The sequence below is a fragment of the Rhinatrema bivittatum genome, chromosome 8, assembly GCF_901001135.1.
Source record: "Rhinatrema bivittatum chromosome 8, aRhiBiv1.1, whole genome shotgun sequence".
Classification (NCBI taxonomy): domain Eukaryota; kingdom Metazoa; phylum Chordata; class Amphibia; order Gymnophiona; family Rhinatrematidae; genus Rhinatrema; species Rhinatrema bivittatum.
This window is the reverse complement of record NC_042622.1, coordinates 94,800,172-94,821,609: the sequence shown is the minus strand read 5'-3', so window position 1 is coordinate 94,821,609 and position 21,438 is coordinate 94,800,172. Positions and strand designations below refer to the sequence as shown.

Below are 21,438 nucleotides of genomic sequence, written 5' to 3'. Positions count from 1 at the left end.
AATATCCTCTACAGGCACTTTAAATAATCTCTTCTGTGACTCAGATTTTTACCAAATTCAGATCATTTATCAACGTCTCTAGATAGAGAATAAGCAACTGATAGTTTTTGTGGCTTTTGGTATGTTTGCCAAACTATTTGAAGATAATCTTAATCCCTTCTGTTTTTTCTGTTTTTAGCAAGGTTTGTTTTGTTTTGTTTTGGTTTTTAAATCAGAAAACCAAAATGCTGAAAGTCCCTCTTAGACACTTCACCGGGGAGCAAAACTTTGAGTCCTGTTTCTTTGCAAGGTGATAAGACTTTTCAGAAGTCTTGTGTGCCCAACTGACACCAGAAAGTGGCAGTGGGAGGACCAGAGCTATCAGTTCTGTCCTGTCCACCTTTTTCTGAGCCAAATCATGAAAACTATAGGGGCAGCCAGTATTTATCCCCTTCTCTCACTGCGGTACGTTAATGGTACTGCCTGAGAGCCTAGCATCCTGCTAAGAGTAGAGTAGTGTCATCCCTGTGCTCAGTGTCCAAACTTTGACTGGCTTTGCAGCTCTTACAACAGGAGATGAGATGCACTCAGAGAGAAAATCTGACACAATGATTGCCAGTTTTCCAAATGTATTTTATTACATCCACTCTCTCCACATTCCCTTCCTGCTGCAGGACTGTGGACCCCACCCCCATCTCTAGTGTTACCCACTCTTCTCCACTAACCCATGGTGTTTATTCTGGGGGGAAAAGAAATGCACCTTTTCAAGTCATGTAAGGGGGGGAGGTGTGGATGCAGATTTCTTTAGCGTGCAAAAGGTTCCAAGAATTTCTCTCCAGCCCTGGGCAGGCTCTGGCACTGCAGTCTGCTTTTAGCTTGGTTTTATGGGGTTTCCCCTCATCTTTATATAGCCCTCCCCCAGCTTTGGCTCGCCTTCCTGCTTACAAAAACCTATGGGCTAGATTTAATAAGATGCAGGGGGCACAGTTTTACCCACAGCTGTGCCCATATTTTTTGTGCAGACTTTTACTTCTGATGCAGCAAGGAGTCTTATGGACAAAAAAAATATGCGCATTCTGGCTTAACTCGTGCTTTCTTAGTGCTGGAACTTTTACTCCTGGTCAGAGATAAAGGTTCCAGTGCTAGGATTAGTCTATGGGCAGAAGCCAGAGTTCGGGTGCTGGGACCCAAAGTGGGCATTTTATGCAAAGAGAACCTGCTGTGCCAGCACAAAGCATGTTTTCTGTGCATACGTCCATATTTTAGGAACAGGAAACAAGCATAAACGCTTTGGCAGATAAGTCTGTATTTATTTGAATAATATTCTGCCTTTCAGATTCTTCAAAGCGGATCACAAAACCTGATTTTTGTGCTCATAAATCTTATCCTAGAGATTCCCCTATCACCTGAATTAAAATGTGTGATCAGCCTGTGCTGAGCACACAGCTTTGTGTCTGTCCACATTTTTAACTCCCAATGCATTAGCATACAATTTTCTTCACTGTAGTGGGAATTACATTTATCTTTTAGTGCCTGTGTTCAAGAAAATGTTCACAGTCTTAAGGCAGAGTTTATCACATCGACCCCTCTTGTTGTGCCATTATACTGCTATCAGGCCTCATTCTGGCTGATAACCCAGCAGAGACTATTAATTAGAGAGAAGGTATTTTAAGGTCATTAAGCAAAGCTTGCAATGTACTTGGAGCCATTTGGTGCTGACCAGTTCATCCCTGTAAAACGGTAGGAGACAGGCCGTTATGGGTTTCTGACAAGGAGGCCCACTGTGCTATTGCGGTTTGCTGCCATTACCTGCTTGTTAGGACCAGGTTTCCTTATTAATGAAATGGGGAGCAAACGTGGTCTGAGGCTCTTGCGTTTGATAATTGCTGTTTTTTTCCTGAATCACAGAATGCTACCTGCAGGTAGACATGAAAGAAAAGCAAATCAGAGCTAGGAAGCTTCACTCGGGCAGGAAACCATGCTTTAAATACTGTCTGGGTGAGTTGTGTGAGTAGTGACCAATCATCATTTTTTTTTCTCCTGTTTTTAAATAATGACAGGCAGCCAGTGAGTCAGTTATAGAAGAAGCGTAACATGGAGACTTGCACTGTTCGGTCCTCTGCCAGTCCTGGTTTTACCCCACTGCTTTTGTGGAGATGGACTCCTTGCTTTTCTTAGTAGCTCAAGGGTTGTTATAAAGTAGGAGCGTGCACATCATTTTTTTTTCATTTTGTTTATTTGAAATGGAAAAAAAATAATAAAACATTGCCCAGTCTCTGCCGCACTGCAAACCCCTCTAAAACTCACTTCTTGGGCCTCCTTGCATGCCCCCAGCCTTCCCTGGGCCCTCTAAAACTCTGTTTAAAAGTTTAGGAGCGATCCACGATCTCTCCTGCCTGGGGTTACCACTGGCTCCAGATTCTCGGGACAGGTTAATTCAGTCCTGGTTTTACCCCACTGCATGCCAGGGACTTGTCCTCTTGTTTGCAATCGGGAAACCAGAACAAATCTCTTGATATAATGGATAAAATCAGGACTGGATCAACCTGTCCTGAAAATCTGGAGCCTACTCCTGCTTCATTATTTCAAATGGCGTCGTCAGACCAAGGCTGGTGCCATTTTGTACGGAAGAAAGTAACAATGGTGCCGGTCTCGCTCTGCAACAGGAGTGTGGCTGGCGTGACAGGAAGTCACTCATGCCCCGTGAAGATTGAAATGGGTTTTAGAGACTTCATGGGGGAGGCTGGGGACATCGGGGGAAGGGCATGGGGGTTGGTGCAGCAGGGGTTGGACAAACTTTAAAAAAAAAAAATGAAGCAAAGGAAAACAAATGAGATGTCATCAGTTCCTTCTTCGTGTAGTGTTAAAAACAAAATGAAACAAAGCAGGAAATGTTGGGAGGGCGAAGCAGGGAGTGGGCATCGTGTTTTCACCTGGTGTGGGATTTCTGTCCCAGTGAGCTGTCAGGGCTCGGAGGACACGGACCTTCCGTCTCCCTTCCTGGCGCTGGGGGCTTCAGCTGTACTCCCTGCGCTTTCACTGGTGGAGGAGAAGGGGGGTCTCTGGCAGGGTTTATCCTGTCGGCATAGTGCTGGAAACAAAGTCCAGCAGGAACTCCCCCCGCCTCCTTCAAACAACCTCTGATAACAGTGAAAAAGATGGTGTGCGGCTGAGATGAAAGTGAAAGTTGTCAAAGCGGCATCATTAGCTCCACGAAATATGTGGTTTAGGAGCAAATAGTAAAGTCCTCCTTCACTATGAAAATCGAAGATCTTTCCCATATGATGTAACCTAAAATTATTTTCTAGCCACTAAAATAAAGATTAACAAATGATATAAGGTAATACATTTTTTTTATTATTGGACTAACATCCAGTTTTCTAGAAATGGATTAAGTGGTGTGCCATGAGTGGAATACTCTGAAAGTAAATTCCGTCAACTATCTCTACATAGGCTTATGGCCATAATCATGTATATTTCTATTTTTCAGTTTTTTATTTTCTTGAATCTTTCCTCCAAATTGTGGACTTGAGTTTCTGGGTGACTATATTTGACACTAATATACTCTGACCATTTGGGCAGTATTGCTGTAAGGAAATGTAGTTTCCGTTAACTCCCCCCCCCCCCACACACACACACACACAAAGAAACTGGAAAAACTAAACTAATGAAGGGAGAACAATGGGTGTTCCCACTAAACTTCTAAAGAAAAGCATTGTTAGCAATTTATATATTTTATGATTAAACATCTGGCTAGGCTGCATGTAGAACTTTTGGAAAAAATGTGAACAGACTTGGCCATGCTTGGGATAGATATGGGGACATACTAGGAATAAGATGCAGAGATCAGGTAAAATACATGTGGTGGGGGAAGGAGGCTGGAGCCAGTGTTTGGGTAGATGAACATTCAGATCCTAAAGCACAAAGTGGTAGAGAACCAGAGAGGAAGAATCTCAAATGGGCAGACCGGATAGGCCAGCTGGTCCTTATCTGCCATCATTTATTATGATACTGTGTTATTATGTTCCTTGAAAATCCTGGGCAAGATCTGTTTCTTTATTTGTTTTAATTCTGTGACCCAGAGGTCAAAAGTTGCTTTCAATTATTTGTTACTGATCCTCTAAGAATTCTGCCTCTGCCTTCTTGATTGAATGGGTTTTTCTTCTTGCATGCAGTGCTGCTGACCTAATGGAAAGGGTGTGGGGTAATTTTGAAACCACTCTGCCTAGAAAGACTTTTTTTGTCTTAAAACCAAACGGATCTGATTTCTCTTTGACCTCAATGAGAACCAGTTACTCTATATGAGTATGGATGAAGCCTTTACACTGGGAGAGTGGAGGGTAACACTGACGCACAATAGCATGCCGACTCCATGCGAAAATGAAACTTCCTCTATTACATTCCTTGCTCACCTATACAAACCAATCCTCGAAGCGAATTACAAAATAAAACATAAAACACTAAAACAAGAGCTTACAATACAAACAATGTTAGAGATTTGCATTTGTTTCAAAGGAATGTGGTTTTCATAACAAAAGTCAATTTTTGGTCCATTATGAATGAGGTCCCTCTGGTGTGTTCCTATTTTCTTGCATTTTTTGTTCTTGTTTTGCTACCTTTGGGATGGAAGAGGAAGCCAAAGCTCAGGATTCACCCTGCAGGTGCAACCTCTTCCGATGGATGCCCACGTTGGAGAGTATGGAAGGGGAAGATATGTTCCCATCTCCCCTAGGCACTATGGTGTCCTTGAGCCCGGTGGATAGAGCACCTCCTGCAAATCCTGCTGCAGTCCATGCGTCCCAGTCATGGCAAAGAGAATCACTCAGTGATAACACTGATGCAATGACTCCCGCAGGGAGCACAAAGGGAGTTAGTTCATCACCACCGGGGGACTAGGTTAGAGGCACTGATGAGGTGCAGTGAGTGTTTCCCATTTCCCAAGCCGAACAGCTGCATTTTAGTCTAAGACCTGCAATTTTTACCCTCTAATCTACTTGGGATGCTATAGAGGGCTTGGCAGATCCATATTGTTGCAATTGAACTCTCTCTTGTTGGAAAATGCATGGATCTAGATAAACGGGTTCAGCCTTTAGAGAGCTCCTCTGCAACTTTGGGTCAACAAATTTTAACAATTAATAGTGAAATGGACCATGTCAAATAGGTTCAAGAGACTATTGTTAAAGAGAACTCTCCATCTGCTAAGATGGAAAATTTGGAGCATATGGTTAGGAACAGAAATCTGCATCTTATTTACTTTCCTAAGCTGCCATTGATATCTCACAAAGAGTGACAAGCAGCTGGAAATATTAGGTGTTCCTGAGCAGTCTAGTTTGCCTATTTCCAAAGCATATTATCTCTTCTTACAAGAGGAGAAGAGGCAACACGTGGAAGTTTTCAGGAGCTATTACCAGTCTCAAATGATGGGGCTAACTTTGTATCAGCATTACTCAAGACTTCAGACTGAAACGGCCACCTCGGCTACCCTAAGAGTAACCCTGGCCTTGGAACTAGACAAATTGGCTACTAAAACTTTTAAATACTATGCTGAGATTTTATTTTTTTTTAATATTTTAAGGTTAGTGTTTCCTGACATTGCTAAACAAACTCAGAAAAAGCAGAAACATTTTCTCTTCATGCGACTGAGGCGTTTGCAACTGGGTACATAATTTAAAATAAAATATCCTTATCGGTGTTACATAAGAAATAAGGATGTCTCGTATATATATATATTTTTTAAGCCAGCCAGTTGACCGGGTTTCATAGTGATACATTTGTTCAGTCTGGACCTACTGCGATAGTGCTGCCATGGCTTTACTCCAGCTTCGCCAATGGTTCTAACTTAAATTTCTGGGTCAACGGTAGCTGCTGACTTTTTTTTTTTTTTTTCTTCTGGTTCCGTTTCTCAAGATATTGGTCTTGAAGTTGTAAATTTTGAAGTACAAAAAGAGTTAAAATTAAATAAATATCCAGTTGGGCTTGAGGCGGATGCCATTTTGTTTTATGGAAGTAAAATATTGGCACTGGCCTCAAGATCCAGCAGGGCAGATGTGACTGGGGATTGCTCCTGCCCCTTTCTACATCAAAGAAGACCCTGTGGAAACTGGGGGGGGGTGAGAGGCCCTGGCTCACTTGTGGGGGTTAGAGGGGCCCAGGCTTACCTGAGGGTATAATGGCATTGGTGGTGGTGAGGTGGCGCTGGGGAGCCCCCCGTTTCAGTTCTTTCTGTTTTGGATTTTTAATTTTGTTTGTCAGTTTAGTTTGTTTGTCAAGCAAAAATAAACATTTAAATGAACAAACTGAATAAGCACCCAGAAAGTGAAACAAATTTTTCCTCCTTCACGTTTCTAGAATACATACCAAAATTAAAATACATACAACAACAAGTAGCTTGCAATAAAAACTACACAACAAAAACAGCATTAACAAGTCCAGCAGTATAGAGCAAAATAACCGAACTGATGGGGCAGTCTCCTCCAGTCTACTTCAAATCTAGGTTCAGATCTTTGAATACTGGGCTCAGATTTACTCTGATAAACAGCCTTGACATGGATCAACCTACTTTTTTTTTTTTTTAATATATCCTGATTAGCCTGGATGTATTCAAATATTTACAGATTCAGAATACTGATTTATAAGCACAAATCTGTGAATACTCAGCTTTAGCCTTATCAGCTCAGAAAGATCCAAATTTTGCAAAATATGGTGCTTCTAGTTGAGTCATGATTGACCCAGCCTATCGGGATTCTACTTTGATAATCCAAAAGCCTTGAATAAAGTTGGGTTCATATTTTGCTTTGTTTCCCGATCCCTAGTTATAAGCATATACATTACAAGTTTTGGTTATCAGTTCAGAGTATACGGAGGAGTCATACACAACAGAATGATGCCTTGGGGATTGCGATGCATCACAATCCTCTAACACAGAAACTGTCATGTGTGCTTATGCATGTGCCAAGTGAATTCTTAGGCCTGAATGTGCTCAGCTTCCAGAAAGTACATCAAAATCATATAACACAAACTCAAGCATGAGTTGTTGCACTTCTCTAATGTCCTGAGACCTAAAAACAACCGGTTTTTTTTTTTGTTTTTTTTGCTTTTAGCAGAAATAATTTTACTTGTGAGGAATGTACCAAACACAATGCAGTATACAACTAGAACAAGAAGTTCCACCTGGAAATGAAAGGGGGGTCTCCTTTTCAGAATATGCCCCTTCATCTACAGTTTACACATGCGTGGATCCAAAACAACCCACGCCTTCTTCTCATGCCCCTCATCCCGGACACGCCCTGAAAATTTGGTGTGTGGATAGGTCACCAAATACAGAAGTTAAGAGGGACACATATACAGTGACTTCATAGATATTTTCCTTTGGCATGTGGCCTAAAAAGTAAACTTGTAATCCTTCAGTTGACAGCTACTTTACATCTCAGTGAGACATGAGGACATTTTGATGCCAATTAGTGTTAAAGCTGCCCTGCCATTGGTCGCTGTCTGATTGCACCAGTATCTGGAAATCTGAGTTGTGCCTTCTTTTATATTGAAGAAATAACATTTCCTTTAAAATATTTTCGCATCTGGAGAATATATAGCATTTCAGAATAGCATAGTGCACGCTCTCCAATGCATTTTATCATTTTGCATTTTGACTACTGAAATGCTAACTTATTATTGCCAAGAGACATCTGCAAAGAGTGACTTTAGATGTCAGAAAGAGGGTGATACACACTCTGACATCAGGTGTGAATCAGATATATAAAGGAGTGGGTTTTTGTAGCAGTTCTGTGTGGCTGCCTTAACCTTCCACTTGTCCAAACTTGCTACTGAAGGTCGGATTAAACTTGATTTCTAATCTTCTCAAGAAGAAATCTGTCTAAGAGGACTAGCACAGAAGTTACATCCTTAGATAACTTTCTCTTCTAATTCCAGGGTCTCTTGCTGAAGGGGTCCAGGCCCTCGGAGCCAGTTCTGGTCCAACAAAGAGTGACAAGCAGCCATTCCACACAATAAGCACACAGTGGAGAAACCCAGCAGTGGACAGGAAATGTGCAGGATCAGCTGCCTCCTCGCGGGATTTACTCTAATCCTCGGTGTGACTGGCAATGGCTATTTGTACCGCTCTGGGTAAGATTTATTTTCTTTGCACATCAGAGCCCTCCAGAAACCACAGAGCTTTTCTGTTAGCCACAATGGGAATGACCTTTTTTTTCAAGGTGTCAAGCAGAAGAGGGCGAACATATACAGTACCTGACTGTAATCCACTCTGAAGTGTCTGAAAGGTGGAATATCAATAAAATAAAATACTGTAAAAGTCAAGTTTAGAAGTCCAAGTCACATGATTGATCAGATGCGTATATTTTGGACTCTTAACTTCTCAGTGGGTAGAGAGGATTATTGTTTAGTGCATATCAGATGAATACAATGCTATGCAGACACACTCCATGCACATCCCTGCTCCATGGCATTCACAATCAGGTCAAAACAGACAGGTAGGACACACAAAGAAAAACTACAATTAAAGAAAACCGTGTTAGGATTTTGATTATCACCACTTGTGCCACTGGAGTTATAAATGTTTAAGGAGAGTTCTGGTTATGGAGGTTACCAATCATTCTAGTGTTCTTTATCACCATAAGGCACAGAATATCTACCCCTAGGCTTTTATTTATTCCTCCTGTCCTTTAAACTTTAGGAAATGATAAAGGCAAATGGAATTAATTGAGGGAGGAGCAGCCTTTGAGTAAAACTGTAAGGAATGTGTTAATCTAATTGATAAACTGGCCACAAACTTTAATTTATTTTTTTTTCTCATGAGCCTATCTATATAAGAAAAGCAGACAATGGAGGAGGGGGAAGAGATGAGGGGTAGAGCTGGAAGGCTTCCCAGGGAGACAAACAGGCCAAGGCAATGCCATGCGTTCAGGTTAACTCGTGGTTGGCTGCATGTCCATAACCCAGATGAAATAAGGGTATCAGAGCGAAGCTAATAGCACTCATCTATGTAAATGCCATGCCAATGAGGCTATTAGCTATTACCCCCTCTGATGGGGAAAAAAAAAAAATGTGCCCAACGTGCACACTTAACCCTCAAAATTAATGCCCGCTCTGGGGCTGGCATTAATTTTAAGTCTTGAGGAGCCCCAAAAGTAGAACATAAAAGCAGAAAATACCTCTCACTTAATATTGTGGTGATATTAAGTGGGAAGAACCACAGAAAGCAACAATTTTTGGAAAAAAAGTTTTAAAAAAATGTCTTGACGGCGATGAGGACAGGAAAACAGATGCTCAATTAGAGTGTCTTGTCTTCCTAACCAGCGCACTGCCACTTCTCCTGGGCGCTCGATACCGAGGAGGCGCTAGGGATGCACAATCTTCCCTAGCGCCTCCTTTTTAATGCAGCAGCTCACTTGCCTACTGCACTGCGCGCGCCCGGAAGAGGTGGATGGGCGCGCATTAGGAAAGCAGGCACTCAATCATGAGCGCCCATTTTTCCTGCATGGATATTGCATTGGCCTGAAAGTGCTTCCTTCCTAGTAGGGGAGAGCTTTTCAGGGAAGAAGGTAATTTAAAAAAAAACTCTGGGTTTGAATACTTGCAGTTTGCAGGCGTTTAGGAGTGGGAACAGCATAATCAACACAGATTCACAACATGGAAGTGTTTAAGGTCCCTGACTAGGTGATACTAGTCACTGTGTGTCTTTTTTTTTTTTTTTTTTTGGCCTGGCAGTTTTCTCCCGCAAGTTTGAGCTTTCAGCTCAATGGGACCTGGCCTCTGTTGGGCGATGGTGCCATGAGCATTCATGTACAGCTACTCGCAGATTTTCTGCCCTGTATTTGTATCCCATCTTAATTCACTTAGCCCAGTCATTGCAGCAAGGCTGCTCGGCTGGAAGCCATGCACCAGGGCTCCTTCTGGAACCCTACAATTCTTGGCCCTAGCCTTTAAATACAGCCACTCTGCCATGTCTGGTGCAGCTGGTCGATACTGCCAATTTCATGCCTGGGTTTCAGCAGGAACTGAATAACTTTTATGTCCATGCTCCTCTGTGACTTCATAAACTTAGTGGAAAGGAGAATCACACAGACACGGCTGATTCTTCTGGCTCTCGAGGCACAATTCCTAATGAAAAGTGTTTTTGGTTTCATTTGATATTTATTTTGCTTTGACATGAAATAACCCCCCAAAAGAAAAAAAAACCAAAAAAATTCCAGTGCCAACATTTAAAACTAAAACCCTGCCTCCCTGCCAGGCCTTACCCATCCTGCCACGCTCCTCAAATGCCACTTACCCCATCCATGGGGTTCCAATAGTCAAAACAGGGGCAGGAGCGATCCCCAACTGCTCCTGCCCTACTGGGTCTGTATTCAAAATGGTGCCAGCCATCATTTTATTGTATGGCCATATGCTGTATGGGAAGGGGATGTTTACATTTTTAAATGTTGGTGGAACTGGGGATTTTTTTCCATCTCCAAAATGAAATGAAACAAAAAAAATCCCAAAATTTTAGTGGGGGTGGGATTGTCATATTTTTAACAAACAAGCTGCTTTTTTTTTTATTTTATTAGAAAACAAATGTGCATACTTAATAAAATGTGGATGAAGTCCCTGGCAACCTGAACATTCTAACTGTGTGACGCTTTCTGTCACTTGATCTCAAAAATTTCCCATCACTGTTTCTTAACCAGATTGAATCATTCCCATCAGAATGCTTGCTCCTTTCAAATCTACATCATACTTTAAGAAGGGGAGGGCAGCTTGTAACATAGCACTTTATAATGTTCCTATGTAGAATGCCCAGCCTGCATGTAACACAATCTAGAATATGAGCTTCAATGGGGGAACCTTCATACGTAGTTTAGTTACTATCAATATTAAATACGGTTCTTGTATTGTTTCATACCCGTGTGCCGGTGTTACATTATATTATTATAGACTTCACTTTTCCAGTAGCATTGCTTTCTGTAATGTTTATATGTTTTTATAATCATATCTGCATTAAGCTTCAGGCCTAGTGACTCAAGATCCTAAGAGTCATTGCTTCCGGAGTCCAAAGTTTCATTTGAACTTGCATCTCTAGCATTAATGATGGAATTGTGTGTTCATTATGGAGAAAAACCGAAGCAGAGGTGGTGTAGACGGGGTTATAAATAAGATTGTTTCCCAGACCTGCAAAAGATTCCTCAGTTTGGGTCTGTTCAGCACATCAGTGAAAGGTTATGCTGGCTATGCCTTTTGGGTTTTTTTTGTTGGCGAGCTGATGCCGAAGATAGCTTTACTAAAAACTAAGAGCTCTGTCCTATGTGTTGGTGACCATGTGCAGAGCTTCTGTACTAAATACTAAGCAAAGCTAAACGGGCAGATCAGTTAATACTGCATAAGACGGGCTCGGTGCCAAACCACATTCAGTCATTCGCAGTCTCCGGGACCGGCAAACTGCAAAAGAAGCCAAGGAGTTACACAGTTTCTTGTGGTTTTGAAATTCGTTACCATTTTGATATGATCTCTGTGGACGGCAGACATAAACATTGGTTTTATCTCATGTTCAACCTCAGGATGTAAGCTCAAAGGCTATTTATAGTATCCTGGACTCAGGAATGGCATGATGTATACTTTACTTTTGCACAACATATCAAAAAAGCATTTGGTGGTACACTACACTAAATGCAGATCAATCAAAAGAAATTAAAAAAAATTCTCCCAGCTATTCAGACAATTTCTTTGAAATGAAAACACTTTTTTGATATGTTGTGCTAAAATAAAGCATACATCATGCCATTCCTGAGTCCAGGAATGAGGGGGAGAGAGATTTTTAAATCTCTTGTATGTCCTTATATTTTACGGGCTGTGAAAGACATTTCTTATCCTCCTGCTGTCAGGATTAGAGTGAGGATGAAGGGAGGAGGCGGAAAGTATCCTGTATAAGGAGCACAGGATGGAAATCACTGGGGTGTTTTTTTTTCAGTACAGAGCTAAGTACCTGGATCTCTTCTGAGCAGGATGCCAGATTTCTAATGTAATGCAGACCGGGACGGATTTAAGATTTTGGCCTCCATAGGCAGGATTGTAGGCCCAGAGTACCATGACAGTGCCCCTTTGAAGCAGAGCTGGCACATAGTGCTCCTCATTGGCCCTTTGAAATTTGGTGCCTTAAACAGTTGACTATGTTGCCTGTAACTAAAACCAGGCCTGAGTGCAAGAGCAACATTCTTGAAATAATATAATTAATGAACGCTTTCTGGATGTATACAATGTTTGGAACGTGACATGGTTTATGTGTACCCTGCTGAGTGCATTGGTAACCTCCACAGACACACTTAGAATCAGAGATCCTCTTCCTGTATCTAAGGGGATGCATCACTGAATTTTTGCTGTGTGTTTTGAGGTCAGTCGTCGGATATGCACTACTGATGCAGAACGTGGAATAGAATTACACACAGAATCCTTCGTGCAGGCAGTTCACAAGCCCTACATGAAGACCTGTGAGGGGCCCAGACTCTGCAGTACATACAGGTAATGCCCAAAATTAAGAATGTCTGTCTTCTACTATAATATACATATTTTTTTCACAATCTTGCCAGTAGCCATAAAGAAGTGTAGCTGCTTTCAATAAATCTGTCAAATAGGGTTAATAACTCCCAATTTTTCATTATGTTGATTGATTGCATAATGTACACGTTGAAGACTGCACGTTACTGTGGATGCTGATTTCTGGTGTAGCTGAGGTTTCACTGAGGCTCCAAAGCTACTCTATTTAGGGCTGCCTTCTATCCTACAGGCCGATACAGTACAGTGCACTCCAACGGAGCGCACCGTTAGCTGGCATTTGGATGCGCGTTTTGGACGTGCTAGCTTTACCCCTTATTCAGTAAGGGGTAATAGCATGTCCAAACGCGCGTCCAACCACCCCCCCCCCCCCCCCCAACCTAATAGCGCCCGCAACTTGCAAATGCATGTTGATGGCCCTATTAGGTATTTCTGCATGATTCATAAAGCAAAATGTGCAGCCAAGCCGCACATTTTGCTTTCAGAAATTAGCGCCTACCCAAAGGTAGGCGCTAATTTCTCCGGGCACCAGGAAAGTGCACAGAAAAGCAGTAAAAACTGCTTTTTTGTGCACCCTCCGACTTAATATCATGGCGATATTAAGTCGGAGATCCCGAAAGTTTAAAAAAGTAAAAAATAAAAATTTTAAAATGGGCCCGTGGCTGGCGGGTCGAAAACCGGATGCTCAATTTTGCTGGTGTCCGGTTTCCAAACCAGTGGCTGTCAGCTTTGCAGTAGCGCAGAATTCCCCCAGGATTAAAGATACATGGCCTGGACCGTCTATCTTGTGCATCTAGATTAGGTGCCCAGAATCTTCGACTTTTTTTTATAAACTTCAGTCTGCTTTCTGTGGTTTCTCCTACTTAGAGGTAGATCTTAAACATACACGCGTGCGTACTTTTGATAGCGCCACCGGCGCAAAATCAGCAGCCTGCCTCCGTTCCCTCCGAGGCCCCCCACCTTCCCCTCCCTTCCCCTATCTACCCCAGCCCTACCTAAATCCCCCCCTACCTTTTTGTTGTGCAAGTTACGCCTGCTTCCAGCAGGCGTAACTTGCTCGTGCCGGGGGACTCGGGACCTCCCTCCCGGCCCCATCCCGGACACGCCCCCTCCCATCCCTTTTACGAAGCCCCGGGGCTTTGTGCTCGCCGGTGGCCTATGCAAAATAGGTGCGCCGGCGCGCATAAATCCGGCAGGATTTACGCGCGCAGGGCTTTTAAAATCTAGCCTTTAGTATCCTTACAAAGCTGAATCCCTCTTCCCTGCACCATGCTTCAGGTCCCCAGAGGCAGGCAGAGTTTCAATGCGTGATTGAGACGATGGTTCAGGGAAGAGGGATTCAGCTTTGTAAGGAACTGGGGAAAGGGGTGACTTTTCCAAAAGGATGGGCTCCACCTTAACCAGAGTGGAACCAGGCTGCTGGCATTAACTTTCAAAAAGGAGATAGAGCAGCTTTTAAACTAGAACAAGGGGGAAAGCAGACAGTCGCTCAGCAGTGCATGGTTCAGAGAAATGTATCCTTGAAGGATACTAACGAAACAGGAGAGTTAGGGCATCCCAACAGAGAGGTTCCATTAAAAGCAAACATAGTCCATGTGCCTATATGTGTAAAATCACGAAGCTAATGATTTCCGAATTATCCCTAACAACTGAAAAACAGGTTGTTAAAACAAACAAAAACCACACTTTGAAATGTATGCCAATGCCAGAAGTCTAAGAAGTAAGATGGGAGAGTTAGAGTGTACAGCAGCAAATGATGAGATTGACATAATTGGCATCACAGACTTGGTGGAAGGAGGATAACCAATGGGACAGTACTATATCGGGGTACAAATTATATCGCAATGATAGGGAGGATCAACTTGGTGGGGGTGTGGCACTTTGTCCAGGAGGGTATAGAGTCCAACAGGATAAAGATCATACAAGAAACTAAATGCTCAGTAAAATCTTTATGGGTAGAAATCCCATGTGTGTTGGGTAAGAGTATAGTGATAGGAGTATACTACCGTCCACCTGAACAAAATGGTCAGACAGATGATGAAATGCTAAGAGAAATCGGGGAAGCTAACCAATTTGGCAGTGCAATAATAATGGGAGATTTCAATTACCCCAATATTGACTGGATAAATGTAATATCAGGACTTGCTAGAGACATAAAGTTCCTGGATGTAATAAATGATTGCTTCATGGAACAACTGGTTCAGGAACCAACAAGAGAGGGAGCTATTTTAGATTTGATTTTTAGTGGAACGCAGGATTTGGTGAGAGAGGTAATGGTGGAGGGGCCACTTGGCAACAGTGATCATAACAGATCAAATTTAAACTAATAACTGGAAGGGGGACAATAAATAAATCTGCAGCTCTTAACACTAAACTTTCAAAAGGGAAACTTTGATAAAATGAGGAAAATATTTAGAAAAAAACTAAAAGGTGCAGCTGCAAAGGTTAAGTGTTGAACAGGCATGGACATTGTTTAAAAATACAATCCTAGAGGCGCAGTCCATATGTATTCCACACACTAAGAAAGGTGAAAGGAAGGCAAAATGATTACTGTCATGGTTAAAAGGTGAGGTGAAAAAGGCTATTTTAGCCAAAAAATCATCCTTCAAAAATTGGAAGAAGGATCCATCTGAAGAAAATAGGATAAAACATAAGCATTGTCAAGTTACGTGTAAAACAAGACAAGCAGGCAAAGAGAATTTGAAATGAAGTTGGCCATAGAGGCAAAAACTCATAATAAAAACTTTTTAAAATATATCCGAAGTAAGAAACCTGTGAGGGAGTCGGTTGGACCATTAGATGACCGAGGGGTTAAAGGGGCTCTTAGGAAGACTAAATTAATTCTTTGCTTCCGTGTTTACTAATGAGGATGTTGGGGAGATACCGGTTCTGGAGATGGTTTTCAAGGGTGATGAGTCAGACGAACTGAACGACAATCACTGTGAACCTGGGAGATGTAATAGGCCAGATTGACAAACTAAAGAGTAGCAGATCACCTGGACCGGATGGTATGCATCCTAGTGTACTGAAGGAACTAAAAAATGAAATTTCTGATTTATTAGTTAAAATTTGTAACCTATCATTAAAATCATCCATTGTACCTGAAGACTGGATGGTGGCCAATGTAACCCCAATATTTAAAAAAGGCTCCAGGGGCGATCTGGGTAACTATAGACCAGTGAGCCTGACTTCAGTGCCAGGAAAAATAGTGGAAACTATTCTAAAGATCAAAGTCACAGAGCATATAGAAAGACATGGTTTTATCCAAGGGAAATCTTGCCTAATAAATCTGCTTCATTTTTTTGAAGGGGTTAATAAACATGTGGATAAAGGTGAACCGGTAGATGTAGTGTATTTGGATTTTCAGAAGGCGTTTGACAAAGTCCCTCATGAGAGGCTTCTAGGAAAAGTAAAAAGTCATGGGATAGGAGGCGATGTCCTTTCGTGGATTACAAACTGGTTAAAAGACAGGAATCAGAGAGTAGGATTAAATGGTCAGTTTTCTCAGTGGAAAAGGCTAAACAGTAGAGTGCTTCAGGGATCTGTACTCGGACCGGTGCTTTTCATTATATATATATAAATGACCTGGAAAGGAATACGACGAGTGAAGTTATCAAATTTGTGGATGATACAAAATTATTCAGAGTAGTTAAATCACAAGCAGATTGTGATACATTACAGGAGGACCTTGCAAGACTGGAAGATTGGGCATCCAAATGGCAGATGAAATTTAATGTGGACAAGTGCAAGGCGTTGCATATAGGGAAAAATAACCCTTGCTGTAGTTACACGATGTTAGGTTCTATACTAAGAGCTACCACTCAGGAAAAAGATCTAGGCATCATAGTGGAGGATAATTTAAAATCGTCGGCTCAGTGTGCTGCAGCAGTCAAAAAAGCAAACAGAATGTTAGGAATTATTAGGAAGGGAATAGTTAATAAAACAGAAATAGTCATAATGCCTCTATATCGCTCCATGGTGAGACTGCACCTTGAATACTGTGTACAATTCTGGTTGCCACATCTCAAAAAAGATATAGTTGCAATGGAGAAGATACAGAGAAGGGCAACCAAAATGATAAAGGGGATGGAACAGCTCCCCTATGAGGAAAGGCTGAAGGTTAGGGCTGTTCAGCTTGGAGAAGAGACGGCTGAGGGGGGATATGATAGAGGTCTTTAAGATCATGAGAGGTCTTGAACGAGTAGATGTGAATTGGCTATTTACATTTTCAAATAATAGAAGGACTAGGGGGCATTCCATGAAGTTAGCAAGTAGCACATTTAAGACTAATCGGAGAAAATTCTTTTTCACTCAATCCACAATAAAGCTCTGAAATTTGTTGCCAGAGGATGTGGTTAGTGCAGTTAGTGTAGCTGGGTTCAAAAAAGGTTTGGATAAGTTCTTGGAGGAGAAGTCCATTAATGGCTATAAATCAATTTTACTTAGGGAATAGCCACTGCTATTAATTGCATCAGTAGCATGGGATCTTCTTAGTGTTTGGGTAATTGCCAGGTTCTTGTGGCCTGGTTTGGCCTCTGTTGGAAACAGGATGCTGAGCTTGATGGACCCTTGGTCTGACCCAGCATGGCAATTTATGTTCTTATGGTTATCTTTTATAGCCCCAGTTTGACACTAATTAAGGTGCTACAGCTTTAGAAGCAGGGGAAGAAATCAGAAGTGCATTGCGTCGTAGAAGTGATGTCCTATCGTTTCCATCTCTTGCAGAACCACGTACAAAGTTGCTTATCGCCAGATTTCCAGGAAAATTCCTCAGCAGTTGTATGCATGTTGCCCTGGGTGGAGGAGGACCAACCAACATCCTTATGCCTGCCGCAAAGGTAAACCCCCACCCACCCCACCCCACCCCAACACCAACTGGGCTTATGGGCAGAAAGTTTTCAAATAGGCTTACAATCATCTAGTCTTATATAATAAAGCAAGTCAAATGTTTTTAACAGAATTAATGTCATGTAATCTCCAGTCTCGAGGCTCTGTTTTTGCTCTTGCTGCATTTGTCATTTTCAGTTGTATGGATAATGTTCAGTCCTTCTAGTGCCCTTGGGTTAGAATTTCTAGCCCATCTGGTTTAGTAGAGATCACATGGCTCTACCCAGACAGAATGATGCCCCTGTTCACATGACAACAATCAGTAGTCGTCTTAAATATTGTTCTCCTTTCTCCGGTAGATTAGAATACATATTGTATTTGTGCTGCCTTGACTTGCTCAGCTGCCAGGAACATAAAAAGATATTGCAGATCCTGCTGTTTGTGAACCTTTTTATAACATTGACACTGGAATGAAGCTTACAGCCTTTGCAAATGGATTGTGTTCCCTCCCAGCTCCTTGCAGAATTCCTTGTCGGAATGGCGGGGCATGTTCAGATGTCAACAGATGTGACTGTCCGCCAGGATGGAGTGGAAAATCCTGCCAGACAGGTAATATAGAAACATGGCTAATACATGGATGCAAGAATTTTATAAATCTGGGGCAAACTTCTCGAACTGTGATACCACACACCAAAATTTGCGTGCCCTACCGTTATTCACAGATTCGTGCAGAAGTTTTTTGTCTGTTTTTCTGTCAATAGTAATCTTAGACTAAAAAAGTTTCACTAACTAGAGCTACTAGTGCACCCACCTATAAAACATGTACCAAACGGAATACTAGATTTTGTTCTAAACTATCAAATGCTGAAGCTCTGCACCTCATTCAGCACTCCCTTTGCCATATGCCCAGTGCAGCTGCCCCACTCACTCTGCCCTAGTGATGCCCTTGCTTGAGGTCTCTCTCTCTCTTTGTCTCTTCATTTTACTATTAACAATTCCAATTCCTTAGCTCTATAGGCAGTAGGATACCTGATTTTTAAGCCGATTTTGCTACAGCAGTACTTTCTAATGTCCACCTGGGAACAAAAGTTGCTTTGCAAACATGAGGATTTAGGTGGCCCTGTGTGACACTGCTGTGTGTCTGACTTCTAGATCCATATCTGCATAGTCCACAGGTGAAACACAATCTTCTTCCCTTACTTGGTTACTGACGAGGGAGAACAGAAGCTGATGCTCAGCAGATGATCCCACAAGAAGTGGGACGGTCTTCCTCGGATACTGCCTGCTAAATAACAGATATCAGCTGCACAAGGAAGACCTCCCAAACTTGGCATTCCATATTCTCTCTGCAGTAACTCAAGTTTACAGAAAAAGGGATTTTAACCACTTAACTGCACAGCTGTGAGTTGGGAGTCACAGAGCAGGAACACTATTACAGAGTGACTTAATAGCAGTGGAACACTGTAACGTGGCGTTCCTCTGAAGAAGAGAAATTGCGAACTTAAGGGCCAATGCGGAAAATGGGCGCTCAGTGTTGAGCGCTCGCGTTCCTAATGTGTGCCACACCTCTGCCTGGCCCAAGATTGAATATTCAAATGAGGACAAATGTATCCCCCCCCCCAGCACCTCCTTGGCAGCGGGTGCCCAGGAGAGAGGTGGCTGTCAGCGGGTTAGGAAAACAGATGTCCAATTTTACGAGCGTCCCTTTTCCTAACCTGACTGCTGGCACGCTTTTGTGTGTGTTTATTTTATTTTTATTTATTTTTTTAACCTCTTTGGTTCCTCACCCTTTAATATCACCACAATATTAAGTCTGACGATGTACAGAAAAGCAGTATCTTCTGCTTTTCTGTACACTTTTATTTTGGGCATAAAAATGTGCAGGTTGGGTGCACTTTTTTTTGGGGTGGGGGGAGTTCGTGGGAGTCTAGCTAATAGCCTCATCAACAAGCATTTGATGAGCACTATTAGTTTCATGGGCAGTTGGATGCGTGTTTTGGACACGCTAATTCCCTTAGCATAAGGGGTCGTGGACACATGCCCAACCACGGGTTAAACAGTGCGCTTGGCTGAGCACACTGGGGCTGATGCAATACAGTGCGATCAGCTGAGCGCACTATATAACCTGCAGTCTGAAGCAGGATAAATAGGCGCTAATCCACCCCCTAATGCAATAGGGGGATTAGCGCCTATTTAACGCGCGTCTGACACGGAGTGAATGAGAGAAAAAACTGCTTTTCTGAACTTTTTTTTTTTTTTTTTAAAGTAAAAAAAACCAAAACTCTGCAGACTGCCAAGTTACGAAGACCGATGCCGATAAACTCGGTGGCCCGTTTTTCATTACTGGCAGACAGGCAGGTTATGAAAACCGAGGCCGGGTTCACCGGCATCTGTCTTCATAACCGGCAGCCGCGGCAGGTCGCGTTAGGAAGCAGGCGCGAAGGTCGCGCAAGCAACCCTAGCGCCTCCTTCCTAGTCCGACTCCCTAATTTCCATATTGCATGGTGCCCCCCCTTGCGGGCGCCATGCAAGCGTTAAAAAAAGCGGGAGCTGAAAAGTCAGCGCCCGCTTTCAGCGCACATAATTGCATCGGCCCCTTAGAGATTCATTCAGGAATGATGCAAACAGAGCAATTCACACAGGAGCTGTGTCCTCATCAGAAGGCACTGCCCAGTGACGGCTCCTGAAAGCATCCATCCCTAGTCCCAGTGCTGTGTGCAGCAAATTAAAAAATATGCAAAGCAGTGAGTTTAAAAGCCCAACTAATTAACAGAGCAGATATGAGGTGTAAGCAATAAAACAGCTTCATGTAGTTAACCCAAAGGTCCCATTTTCCCAAAGAGCCAATAGCCTCTTGCAGGCTGTTTCTTGATTATAATTGGCACAGCTGATAGGCTGCAGTGGGCCCTATAGTCAAAAACATCAACACTGAATTAGACCTCATATCTTCTTCTCTTATCATTTTATTTAAAAAGAAAAAAAAGTCTTGACCTGTCAAGACCTAGAAGCTTGCATAGCCCTAGTCAATAAATACTTGCTACCTTTTATAAGTCTGTAGTAAAAATCCACTGGACCTGATACATGGAGGATATGAATGTTGGGGGAAAAATGCAGTCTGGGAAGATATAGGAACAGGATCATCACTGGGTGAGCAGTGGGTCCCATACTCACCCAGCTCTGAGCTGGCATGATCTCCATACATCACTTGTGTCACAGCCTCAAGGCACTGGATTCTAGGAACTCTTGATACAAAGCGTGCCATTTTTTCATGTTCTTCCTGCTACTTTGCATTAGTTCATATGAGGTGTGTCTTTCATTGTCTGGGCCATTCCTCCAAATGACTCTGCACCATTTAAGACTGAAGAAAAATGAAGGCACCACTATGACAGAGTAAAGATGGGCTGTACAAATCATACAGCAGTCTTATTGGACTGCAACTGGGTTTGGGGTGGGGAAGGGCTGGTTTGCCCCCTCATGAATTATGGTTTCACAGAGCTCTTAAGATCTATATGTTGTATTGCACAATAGAGACTCTCAATCTACCCTGTGTTTCACTGTCTGATTTCAGATGTGGATGAATGCAGCAGAGGGAGCCATGCCTGTGCCCATCAGTGTGTCAACATGGCGGGCAGTTACTGCTGCACGTGTCTTGAGGGTTACAGGCTGTTTGCCGATGGCAAATCTTGTCATCCGATACCAAAACTCACTGACGAAAAAATAGACATCCCATCACTGGAAAACACTTCTGGTAATGTTCATTAATATTTGCTTGTGCAGTTACTTTTCTTTGCACAAACTACAAACCTTAGTGAAACTATTGCCTATTTCAAAATCAGAATAAATCATTTCCCAGGAAAGTTCATCACATAAGAGAGCTCATCAATCAGAAGGACCTGTCCTCAGGAAGATTCATTCTATAGGAGAGCTCACTTCTCATGAAGACCTGTTTTTCTGGAAGATTCATCTCTTAGAACTCATCCTTCAGAGGGACCTATTTCAGGAAGACTCTTCCTTCAGAAAAAGACATCTCTGAAGAGTTGAATTATTGGAAAATGTTGGTGACTGTCCATTATTACTTTTGGTACGCGCTGT

The 21,438-nt window shown here is 42.5% G+C and overlaps 1 protein-coding gene across 6 annotated transcripts in view; it reads left to right on the top strand.

Moving 5' to 3' along the window:
* The window catches only part of EGFL7 (EGF like domain multiple 7), a 38,719-nt gene that overhangs the window by 9,278 nt on the left and 8,003 nt on the right, over positions 1–21,438 (top strand). For 4 of the 6 annotated variants that reach the window (XR_003858080.1, XM_029611079.1, XM_029611080.1 and 1 more), the window contains 5 exons: positions 7,906–8,100; positions 12,364–12,486; positions 17,245–17,357; positions 17,860–17,955; positions 20,915–21,094. Coding sequence is in view for 5 of the 6 variants with exons in the window: in XM_029611079.1 (XP_029466939.1) it covers positions 8,021–8,100; positions 12,364–12,486; positions 17,245–17,357; positions 17,860–17,955; positions 20,915–21,094 (592 nt within the window). In the remaining variant the exon portion in view is untranslated. Of the gene's footprint in view, positions 1–7,905; positions 8,101–12,322; positions 12,487–17,244; positions 17,358–17,859; positions 17,956–20,914; positions 21,095–21,438 lie in introns of those variants that run through there. The other 2 variants (XM_029611083.1, XM_029611082.1) reach the window with 2 other exon arrangements.